This window comes from Uloborus diversus, chromosome 10 (genome assembly GCF_026930045.1).
Source record: "Uloborus diversus isolate 005 chromosome 10, Udiv.v.3.1, whole genome shotgun sequence".
NCBI lineage: Eukaryota > Metazoa > Arthropoda > Arachnida > Araneae > Uloboridae > Uloborus > Uloborus diversus.
The window spans coordinates 99,148,697-99,161,030 of NC_072740.1; the positions used below are offsets into that span (position 1 = coordinate 99,148,697).

Below are 12,334 nucleotides of genomic sequence, written 5' to 3' on the forward strand. Positions count from 1 at the left end.
AGAAAGTCAGAGTCATGAAGCCAACCTCCTGAGCACCCCCCCCCCCTGCTGAAGTACAGTGGACTCTCTCTACCTGAACACTCCTTAATGCTCACTCCAATATTCTGAACACATTTTGATGGTCCCGCCGAATCTCCATAGGCTGTCTCCGTACTTTGAACATCCTATAATATGAGCACCCCGGTATTATGAACGTTATTTTTAATCCTGTTCAATTATTACATCTCTATATACTGAGCAAGTTCACATTCAGCACTCAGAAATTCCTATGAATCCAACTGGAAAGCCTGAACTATATTTACAGTTTTATATCACAATGATTGAATGGTATTAAGGGGGAAGATGGAGAGAGGAAAAACAACAATTATATCTGTATTCAACTGGATATTACTGCATCACATAAAGTAATTCAACTGAGCAATATGAGCCTGAAGTTTCGGCCACTGAACTATATTTCAAGAATCCAACGATTGTATGAAGTAGTATTTAAGACCTTTTAAGTAAAATGCAGCTGAGAATCACACAGAAACATTTTCACTGGGATGATAACACGTACCTTGCATGAGAATACACAATGCAAAAACAGATAAAAAATTACTTTTTTTTCTCAATATATTGTACCAATAGCTGTATTGCAATATTTTATTGTTGAATGTAGAGTTTAGATCCTACGAAGTTGAATTAGATACTGTACTAGCCACTGGTACAAAATTCAGCACCTCTATCTCAGTAACTGGTCTACCTCACTTGGCAAAGTACTGGACATAGTCCTTAAACGCAATAGAATAAATATACATGCATTATCCAGTCTCCCTCTATAATGAACACCCCCATAGTCTGAACACTTTTGTTTGGTCCCATGAGTGTTCAGAATAGAAAGAGTGTACTGTAATCATTTTTCTTGATTTCCAGTTTAACCTGAGAATTGAATAGCTTAAAATAATGATCTCGGATTCTTCCTTTTTTGCAGCAATGTAGCTCATCAACACAATTTTCATAAGTTTAATCAACTGTATTTTGTCCTTTCTGAATCTCTTTAGCTCAAAAGTATACATGATCATTATCCTAATTTTAAAAAAAAAGCCATTTTACTAGCTTAGTCACCTTCAGTTTGAACCCTTTTCTAACAAACAAATATCTTTCTTGAGATGAGGCCAAAACTGAAAATCATGCTACAAATGAGGACTTGACAAATTTCTGTATAAAAGCAGAAGAACCTCCTTAGATTAATGTAAACAAATCCATTGATATACCCAATCATTCTATTGGTTTTGTTACTTGCTCTGCTGCACTGTTGACAAGAAGTCCTGATTTATTAAGACACCCAGGTCAACATTTTTTTATGCTTCTAACTAGTGTTGATGTCTAATCCCTTTAAATAATGACTTGTATTTTTATTTCCATGACCTAAATGAAGCACTTGACATTCTCCAACATTAACTTTCTTACCTCACTTAAGAAAAATGATCTAAATCTTCTTAGACTGATCTCCATGACTGATCTCACCAGAAAAACTATTAATATTGCCGGAAATATTTTTTATTAATATCCTTCATAAATATTATCAAAAGAGGCCATAAAACTGAACCTTGAGGAACCTCACTTAACCACACCATTCCATTAAGAATGGTTTCCCCTTTCATCAATTCTTTGTTTTCTTCCAGTCAGCCAATTTCTAACCCAAGTTTAAAGTTTCTTATATTTCAATATCAGCCAGTTTTCTTAGAAGAGCAACATGCAGTACCTAATCAAAAGCTTTTAGAAAATCAAAGTAAAAAGCACTACAGAGATGGTAAAATCAAGGAGCTTGATTTTACCACCTCCTTGAAACACGTTCATAAAATAGAAACATGTCGAAAACTATGCTGTGTAACTGGTACTCTAAATTCCATAGCAAGTTTTATCCATACTAATAAATATTTTATTTTTTGGTTTACCCCAAATAAAAAGTGCATCAAAATACAGACATCAGTAAATTGATATTGTAAGACCAAGGTCAGCTGCCGACTTTTAAATTAATTTCTTCATAGAAGTAAAAGCAAAGTAGAGGAAGATATTACAATTTAAATAAAGAGGATTATCTTCCCAGATATTTACTGTCCTTATAGTGCTGAAATTTTTTGGGAGTGCAATTTTACCTTTGTTGTTAAAAAGGAGATTTTTGCTGTTTCCAACTCATATAAAGAATGAAAAATTAAATTGTTTCAATGAAATATTTTTAGGACTAGTGAGTAGTTTATAAAATCATGTCTGTTTGTACTAAAGCCATGGTAATCTTGTTATAGAAAGGTAATAAATTATTTTACATTATTACCTCCTCTTAAAGCTGCACTATAAACTCACCAAAAAATTCATAATTATGAGTACACTTCACTTAATGAGGTGTTTAAATCAGGGTTTCTTCTGTGCTAGGTAAATAATGAAAGAGGTGGAAAATTGCAAAATGGAGTTAAGTAATTACGAAAATACCTAAAAATGATTTGTTAAAGCACTTTATATATAAAAATGTTAAGTTTAACACTCAAATTATGTTTTTTTGCTACAAATGCTTCACTGATAAGATCAAATTAAATTTTTTAATCAATTTTTTTTTTCAGGTATCCGAAGATAATGATCCCCCTCCTTCTTATGAGGAGGTCATTGGACAAGAACAAACATTAAAAACATAGATATTTCTTTTGCAATTACAAAATTTTTATGCCTAAAAAAAACATAAAAGTTTTGAGTTCTATAAATAACTACACATGAGTTATGTAGAGTTTTCAATTGATAAAAGTGCTTATGTATGTTCTTACTACTATGAACTTGTGTTCCTTACATTGCCATTACCAGATAGCTATCTGGCTAAGATTACTTTTATATTGTATTGGTTTCTGTGTTAATGTACATTATATGAAATGTATATGTGATGAAAATATTTATTTTATTTTGTAGTAGAATTATTAGCATGTGTTACTTGTAAAAATATTTTGAATAAGTCTTATTAAAAATGCTTGAAATTAGGCTTGAATTCTAAGTGATATTTGTTATAGACTAAAAATACATGCATAATTTATTCATTTCATAGGCATAACTATAACAAATTTTATAAATGCATCTTCAAGATATACTAAGCAAAAACTAAAAAAAACCTTCTGAACTAGAATTAAGTTAGTCTAATAGTGTCTCAGATTGTGTTTTTGTCATTGATTGCATTATTTCATTTATAATGTCAAGGTAAATATTTACTTTCTTTTTCAGAATTTCATCTTAAATTCCAAAGGAGATATTAGTTATAGTAAAACTGCTTTAAGCATCAAAGCATTTATATTTAAGTGTGCTCATGATAAGAAATGTTACAGATTAACATATGATTCTGTAAAGGGTAAAATTAACAATTGCTGCAGGCCACCAAATGAAAAACAGCATTTGTTAATGAAACCTTATAAAATAACCTTTAAGTGTACAAAAAGCATTAATTGGTAAAATATTTTCCACCACAATCAAAATGCTGCCTTTAGGAGCAAATTTCATTAAAAACATTGCTTTGAATAATGAGTTTAGGATTATTAATTTTACTAAAAAAAAAAAAAAAAACTTTGGTCAGCACTTTGACTAAAAAAAAACCCCTGGCAATGAAATTGTTACTTTTTATTAAAATGTTATATTATTTGTACCACTTTTCTCAGCATGCTTAACTGTAGGTTTATATATGTGGCTGAGTTTTTGTTACATCTATGTAGCTGGATTTCAGTTAACCCTTTTTGGATGACTTAGTACAGGGGTTTTTGAAATGACGTTACCGACAGTGTTGTAATGCTAAATATTTTATAATCAGAGTGTTGAGTTAGAGGGGAAACCGTCCTTGTACTTTGTTCATTGATTAACGGGGGGGGGGGGGGGGGGGGGGGGGGGCAAATAAACAGTCATGTAAATTTTCTTAATTAGTTTTTAAGAAAGTAAACAAGAAATAAAACTATTCAAATATTATTTCCTAAAAATGTATTAAAATAATTCCAGAGGATTTTCAGATACCATTTTATTAATATTCTGTCTACCATTGTCCTAAAACTCTCTGCCTTGAAACAACAGTAGACCATCTTACTATCATACCTGGGTTTAGATATCTGAGGCTGCAATATGTTGACAAGGCTTTCAAAAATGGCAATCAAAACCATTTTAATGTCTACTGCAACTGTTTTGGTCCAAAAACTTTTAGCTCAACAACGTTTATTTATTTATTTCTAATTGCTCTTTAAATTGTTTATCATTCCAGGAAATAATTTACTCTGATTAATAGAAATAATCTTTTAATTAATGGTCGAGGTTTCTTGACCTGAATTTCATTGTCTATGCTGCAACCTCATCATTGAACAATCTGTGTTCCTCTTTTTGTCAACTGGAAATCTTATGGTTCTGCATATTTTTTGTCCTTATCTGCAATAGTGAAGTTCTTTGCTTTAAACTCTTGATAGAGTAGAATGTTTATTTAATGAAACTCACTTCAGCAAACAATAATTTGATTCAGTAATCATAAATTGCATCCCGCGTTTTTTCATGTGCTGATGCTGACTTATATAATTTTAATACTTGTTTATCTTGATGAAAAACCAATATTAAGGTCTTGTGATAAAAACAAACATGAAGGTATTTTAAATAGAAAATACATATAAATGCCTATAGAGAAACTACCTATTCATGTTTCATAGGCAAATTTTTTGGTAACTCCTTACTAAGTTCTGTAGTTATATTAAGATTTATTATTTTTATCTAAGAAAGAATTTTATACACTCAGCAATGATTTGTGTCTTCTAAAATGAATTTTCAAGAGTTTCTAAAAAACTGTTGACAATTTTTATCAGAAAGTTTGACTATCCGAATGAGAGCAATTCCAGATTAATATTTTTTCAACTGCATGAAACTTGTTTTTATGCATGGTTGGTTCATAATTTTATGTAAAAGAAGAAAAAAAAACTTTACCATAACCATGGTTCTTTTGATATTATAAATAAAGATATTCGAACACATTTCAAAATTATGTGGTAAATTTTTCTTAAGTTTTACTGTGAAGCAGCGGATAAACCAAATAGCTTGAAAATTGGTGTACATGTCTAAATTTCAATGCTGATTACAGATCTGATTATGAAATTTAAGCATTTGAAATCTTAAATGTTTATGCTCATTTTAAAATGAAAACTGCTCCTGAACAAAATTTTATGATTTGTACATTATTCCTGATAAATTGACAGATTTCATAGACTTATATTTGAAATAGTATTCAAATAAGAAGTTTAAGTTTTTTCCCCAATAGTGTATATAACTGTTATTAGATTTGTATGATAAAAAATATTCAGTCATTTTATTGACAATTGTAAAATAGATAAATATAGGACAATAACCCCTATGTCCTTTATGGTTGTGTGACTTTTAGCCCAACTGCTAAACTTCATCTAACTTTTCAGAACAAGTAGTTTCCCTACCTCTTATATAGTATGCCTATATTAGGAAAGCTATCACGTTATAATTTAACTGAAAGGATAAATGAAAATTACTCTATTATTTGTGTGAATTATTTTTCTGACAGGTTATATTTTTGTTGTGCCAGTTTAAAAGTAAAAAGTTCACCAAATGATGTACAAAATATTCCTTTGAACACTGGCCAAAGTCTATGAGGAATGAATAAAACCTTTAAAACTGTGTAACTGCTACATTTAAACCAGAAAAAAAAAATTTAGTGATTAAAAGGTGTCCTTGTGCTTACGTCAGCAAAAGTGGTTAGAGTATTAACTTAGTTTAACTATCTTCATCCACAACCCTTCCACCCCCCCCCCAAAAAAAAAAGGAAAAGAAAAGCAAAACATGAAACAATTGTCAACATTTTTCATTATCACTGTGTAATCATTGTAACTTTTTCAGTAATGGTGTATCAGTTCAAGCCCATAGGTGATACATCAGTCTTCAAAGTTAATTAGAACATTAACCCAATTTTATCACACCAGGGTGTTAGTTAACATTAGCCACATATTTGTCATGGCCATCCCAAAAGGGTTAATTTTTATCAATGTTCTAGTGATATGACTTTTTAAAGGCATTATTTTGTGAAGATAATATTGTCCAATTATATGTATGTTCTTCACTCTAAAATATTGTTCTATACCTTTCAAATTTCAAGGTAATGTTTTAATTTCACTGCATTTGAAGCATGTTAAAAATTTAAAATGTATTGCAAAGTATATTGAACTTTTGTTGTTTATATGACTAATACAGGGTGGTCCAAAAAACATGATAGAAAGTAAGCGATCTTTGGAAGAAAAAATTAAAAAAATATATAAACAATTGTTTTTAATAAAGATATAAATGACATTTAACTTGAAAGATTCTCAAAAGGTGTACCTTTTCCAGTTATTGAATTATAAAGGTGGTTAAGAAACTCTATATAACTTGCTGGAGTGTGTCACGACCAATAATTGCATCTAGTTCACTTCTGCAGTCAACTTTCAGGTTCTCCAATGATTTAAGGCGTTTGCTATAGATTTGTCCTTGTTTTAAATCCCGTAAGAAGGTGCATAGATTTGGGTCCGCACTGCATAGGGAATAGCATCTATTACATACCCTGTAATTTTTTATGCATTTAATGCCATCAAATGCTCACCAAGCATTGTTTCAAGCCATGTGAAGGTGTCAGCAACTCTATAGGGACAAGCCCCATCATACACAAACTAGTACTTGCATGTTGTGTTGAGACAGCCTGCTTCAGAGCCAAAGTGATGATGATTTTGTATGGATGATATTCCACTATTTTCGTGAGTCTATGAAATGATGTTTTGGACATGCTTAATTGTTGGGATGCCTGTTGATTGGAAATGATTGGCTGATTCTCAAAGAAGATCTGTACATGCCCCCTGTTGTCATCAGTAACAATTGTGGATTAATGTTTCCACACCATGCTTCTTGCATCCCAAACACTCAAAATGGTGGATTCAAATTAGATCATTACCTTTTAGACAATGAAAATTAGGGCAAGATTGGGACCAAAACACCAGATATGTGATAGCATCAAAATGTCGGCAACTTTCAAGTGCTATAACAAACTGTGTAATTACTACTTGACTAGATGTCCTTTTCTTTCAGAACACTGAACAACATGATCGTCAAAAAGCAGCATTGCGTTGATTATTCTCATAAAATTTTCTTGCGATAATTTTTTCCAGGGTCAGTAATCCCTTATTGCTTACAATTTATTTCTGGTAATTCAGTATTTCCATGAAATGCCAATATATGTGCTATTGCAGTATGGGAAAATTGCACACATCAATACATTGGAAATCAGGAACTTAAAAAACTTCCTTGTTTTTTGGATCACCCTGTACCTATATAAATCAGTTGCATTTCTTTTCACCACAAGTTTAAAATTTCCTAGGATAGGAAAGTTTTTCATTTACAGGTTTTGATGTATAGTAATGTTAACAGAAATTACTGCAAGAATTTATATCATTTATCAAGTTTTTGTTGTGCATTGTATTTCACTTTAAAAACACACCACATGCATGCAATATGATACAAGTTGAGGAAAAAAGGAATCTCCTAGTAAAGTTCCAAAATTCAATTTTTTGGCTGATTTCATTGTGTGCTTTTAATTGCACTTTTAGAGCTGTTATTTAGAGTTTTAAAATTGCATTAAATGTACATTATGTATGATTATGTTTGGATATTTATACATAAATGAGCTTTGATTCCTTTTAAATTATACATTGCATATAGAAATTTTTGACTAGATTATTTTATGTAGCTGTTATGTTATAGTTTTCTTATTTTATTTTAAGTTCAAAAATTTTTAAATAATCGACTCTGAATAAGCAAATGCATTTTCAATGTTCCTTGAGCTTATTGTAAAATTCATTTTTTATATAGATTACACTTTGATAGAACAAATGTATTTTTAATGTCAGCTAATGTAAGAAAAACAGTATTTTTGTTACCGAATGTTAAAAGATTTGTAAAAAAAATTTTAACAAGTGTGCCATGTTTTGTAACTTCTTACATGCATTGATATATATGAACAGCGTTATTTTGCATATCATTCTTACAATCAGCTCCTCTTGTTTATATACTGTGTAAAGAAAATAAATTTGCTATTTTTTTTTCTTTTACGTAGAACTGTTTTTTTTTTTTAAATAATTATTAATGTATATTTTAAGAGCAAACTGAAACAACAGTGATGGTGTGTTGCCGGATAACATCTTTATACATTTTAATAGAATTAATGCTCAACTGTGAGAGAGATGATCTTTCTATAGTAACACTATTGTTATTCACTGAAAAACCTTTCAGGCTGAGCATTTACAAGTGTTATAGTGAGGCAAGCTTTAGGAACTATTGCGAGATTTGTGTCCTTGGAAATTCAAATACCATCTTTTTTTGAAATTTCATTCCAGTATTGGCAAACATAAAAATTGTCATTACACTTGTCAGCTGTACTTGTTATGTCATCATACATTCTTCTCTTACTCTGTCCCTCATGTTACCAATATTTGATATTTCGGGGAGGGGGAGCTCGAGGCGTCACTGCAAAAATTTTGCATTTGATTCAGGGGGGGTCAATTTGCAGAAGAATCAGCCAGAATAGTCTCAGAAGCATTTGAGAGTTCCTTTGCTGCAAAGTGTGTTGGGGGGGGGCTTTCCTTTCTGCTACACATGCACAAGATTTTGAGCTTTGCACATCTGTAGTCTTTCAGAATACTGTTTACGGTTATTGTAATGCTCTTTTCCCCCTTCAAATTAAAAAAAAAGGCTCTGAATCAGGGGAGGCAGGTGGGAGATTCTAAAAAGAAGGCGTGATGCAGGGAAAGGAGGTCGTATTTGGAAACAAGGGATCATTTTACATAAGAATCAGCCAGACGAATGTCTTTTTGAATGAAGACCTGCGATTCAACTTGTATGCAATGTGCGACATTCACATGATTTTTTTTTTACATCGCAAAAATTTTTTTGGACATGGGAGTAATAGAAACGAGTCTTATACTCTAATTCTGCCCCGAAATTTTTCTTTTGCAAACATCTTTTTTAAAAAAGCAGAATAAAAAGATCATTTTTCGTGATTTTTCTAATATTTGGGGGTGGGGGTAAACCCAAGTCCCCTTTTTTGCTATCGGTGTCCATGATCTTGAACTTGGAACCTCACCTCTCTTGCCCGCCAAAACTATGTTATCAGTTAATATAAAACTCCTTTAACCTCAAAAAAAAAAAAAAAAATGCTCTGAAACTAAGGAATATTGAAAAAAAAAAAAAAACTTGGGGGCCTTTAAAAAAACAATTGGTACGTATAGGGGGAAAACGGAAATCATATTCAGATTCAGGGGGTCATTTGAAGTAAGAATCAACGTTTTTAAGGGTTTTTTTTTTTTTTTGCTGCACAGTGTTATTTTAGACACTAAAAAACATAACTCAAACTGTTTCTCTCTACCCATTTCTTAACATCCTATTCCCGAATTTAAACATAGAGAACTAGTATTACTGTATTTAAAAAAAAGCTATGATGTTGAATACAAATACTGTTAGGATGCACAAAATCAGTGTGAGAGAACGGCATAAAATGAAAGATGGTACGTATAGTATGTAGCAATAATAAAATTTTAAGTATATGTATATCTTATAAAATTTAAATCAAATTATGACTGCATTTATTTCAATTTTCAAGTAGCCGAGTTGTACTTCTTGAATGAAATATTCACTGGCAGGAAAGGATTAAAAAAATTGAAGGTTGAATTCTTCAACTTTTTTGAAGCGAATATTCATAAAAATAAAAAAAGTTTCAAATGACAAATTGGCTCAGTAAACAAAGTAAATAATAAATAATTCTTAGTAATATTCTATGTTCAAATGAGCCAATTTATTAATCTAAACCCCTTTTTCAATTTTTTCGTTCAATCCTCAAACAGTGTGTATGCTTTTCATTTATTAAAAAGTAAAGAAGTAGCGACTACATTTCAAAAGTAGTTTGTAGTAGCTACATTTTGAAAAATGTAGTTGTAGTTAACTACATTTGTAATAAAGTAGTTGTACTTCGTTACAAAAAAAAAGTTTTTCCGACCACTAACTATGACCCACAAACAGTGGTTTGCATTAAAAAATGAATGTAAACAACTGCTTGTACTAGTATCGGGTACAAAATCAGGTCGTTTTTTAACTATAATAGTGAAATAATTTTTAGTTCAGCGGTTCCATTTAGTTTTTCAATGGCTTTGCTGTTACCTAAATGATCTGGTTCATACAAACTGTTTTGACTACTTTGAGGATAATTGGAAAAAAAAAATCTTTTCTGTAAGAAGATAATTTTGTACTTGGTACGAGTACAAGTAATTGTTTCAATGATAGAAACAACAGTTTGTTGTAAACATATTATATATATCACTTCTTCCGCTTTGAAAGTGAATTGACATATAGCTTTTGTCGATTAAACAGTGGCTTTCCGAATTATAAGGACAGCAGAAAGTTGCACAGAAAAAAGTTATTTCTGAAATAATTCAATGAAATTTGTACACAAAAAGCCTTTTTATGCCAGAAATTGTTGTGGAATGCAGAATATTTGAAAATATAAAAAAAGTATTTTGTCGCAATTAATAGAAAAATGTCACTGTTAAAACTGGACAAAATTCTAAGGACAACAAGAGTTTTGCCCTGAAAAACCTTAGTAATAATGTCCCCCTTTTTTTCGATCACTTTTATTGATGTCAAGAAAGTTGAAGAACGTTCTTGAAAATTTTTATCCTGTTTTTTTCGATGGAGAAAATGAGTTCTTGCTTGTTTCGATATTGAATACCATTTTTTCATACTTCGGGTGCCATAATGCCTCACGAAGTTGCCATTAATTTTAGATTCAACCTTTTGTCCAGCCAGTACAGCAATTTCCCGAAATAAGCATCAAACAATGATTTTGAGGTTTAAGAAACATGCAATTAAGCATTGTCCTGCTGGAACAAATTGTTTAAAATCATAATGGTGTTTTGGGTTTAAAAAAATTTTGCTCAGTACATCATCACTCTCAGAATTCAATCTGCCATGCACAAAAAACATTGGTATAGTTTCCGCCCGTTGTGAAACATCCACAGACCATTACTGAGCCGCCTCCAAGTGTAGGTGTTGGGGGTTTTTTTTTCCTCCAAGGAAATCATATCAGAAGTATCGAAAACTATTTAGTCTAACTTAATTATAGCAGAGTTTTGAAAACGTTGAGTCTCGAAAGTTCGAGGTTCCACTTAATCTGAAGTGCTTCATTTGTATTTTAATTTATATTTTTTAGTAGCTTAAAATATGATTTTCATTAAAATCTGAAAATAGAAATATTTTGCTGCTGTAAAACCTTTCGACTATGTTCAGCAAATAATAAAAATACATTGAGAAGTTGGTTGTGTTTTGGTTGCCTTGCACATATAAAGGCGGATGGTTATCGAGAAAAAATTACGTTAAAGTTCATCTAAAAGTAATTAAAAGGAAATGTGCATTGAAGTTTGAGTGATAATTTTTTTTGTGAAGACAATAGTTCCTTTTCTTGATACAAGGAAGTAAAAGGTGCTCCTCCTTATGTGTTCTGAGTTGTGTACATTTTAAGTGTGGAAAATTTTTCAGATTTACTAGGGAGCTGAAATAGAGGGAGAGGATTACTGAAAACTCTGGGAGCTTATCCCGGAGTTTTCAGTAATCCGAGGTGAGCTCCAATTACTTTGGACTTTTGAGATTCCACCGTATATTTTTTCTAATCTGAAAAGATTACATTGTCCCACTTTTTACCCATAACGATGCATTTTTGGCAATGCTCAACCCTTGGTCTCTTATGAATTTTTTAAAGAGTCGGTTGGTCGGTCATGACATTAGTTTCACATCATGAAACTTTTTCTCTTTTTTAAAAATATGTTGAACAGCTTCAGAACTGTATTGTCTTGTCTTATTATCATGCATTTCACACATACAGAAACAGAAGATTCCCTACCTGTTCGTCTTTGTGGTCCTTATTTGCCAGGATTTTTGAGAAAGCTCTAAATGGGGGAGCTCTATCGATTCAGATTTATTGCTATTTGACATACAATAATTCGTGAAGTGTTTCAAGTAACCACTTTCGTTTTCAAGTTCTTTAAGTTAAGTACCTAATGGTATGACTAAAAATAGAATGCAACATCCCTTGTTTACTGAGCATTTATATTGTTATGTAGTGCAGTGTACACTACATAACAAAAAAAATAAGTAAATTTCACTTTTAGAACACACAAATCAAATTGTCCTTCTAGTTTTGTCCCAATAACAGGGATGTCTACATTCAAACTTCATTCCATGAATATGAAATTTCTTTGTATTTCTAATA

The 12,334-nt window shown here is 31.2% G+C and overlaps 1 protein-coding gene across 1 annotated transcript in view; it reads left to right on the top strand.

The window, feature by feature from the left end:
• LOC129231204 (uncharacterized) overlaps window positions 1-8,129 on the top strand; it is a 31,413-nt gene extending 23,284 nt beyond the window's left edge. Inside the window, exon 6 of the mRNA XM_054865452.1 lies at window positions 2,598-8,129. Within this exon, the coding sequence (XP_054721427.1) occupies window positions 2,598-2,669 (72 nt within the window). The 3' untranslated portion in view covers window positions 2,670-8,129. The remainder of the gene's footprint in view (window positions 1-2,597) is intronic.
• The last annotated feature ends 4,205 nt before the right edge of the window (window positions 8,130-12,334 follow it).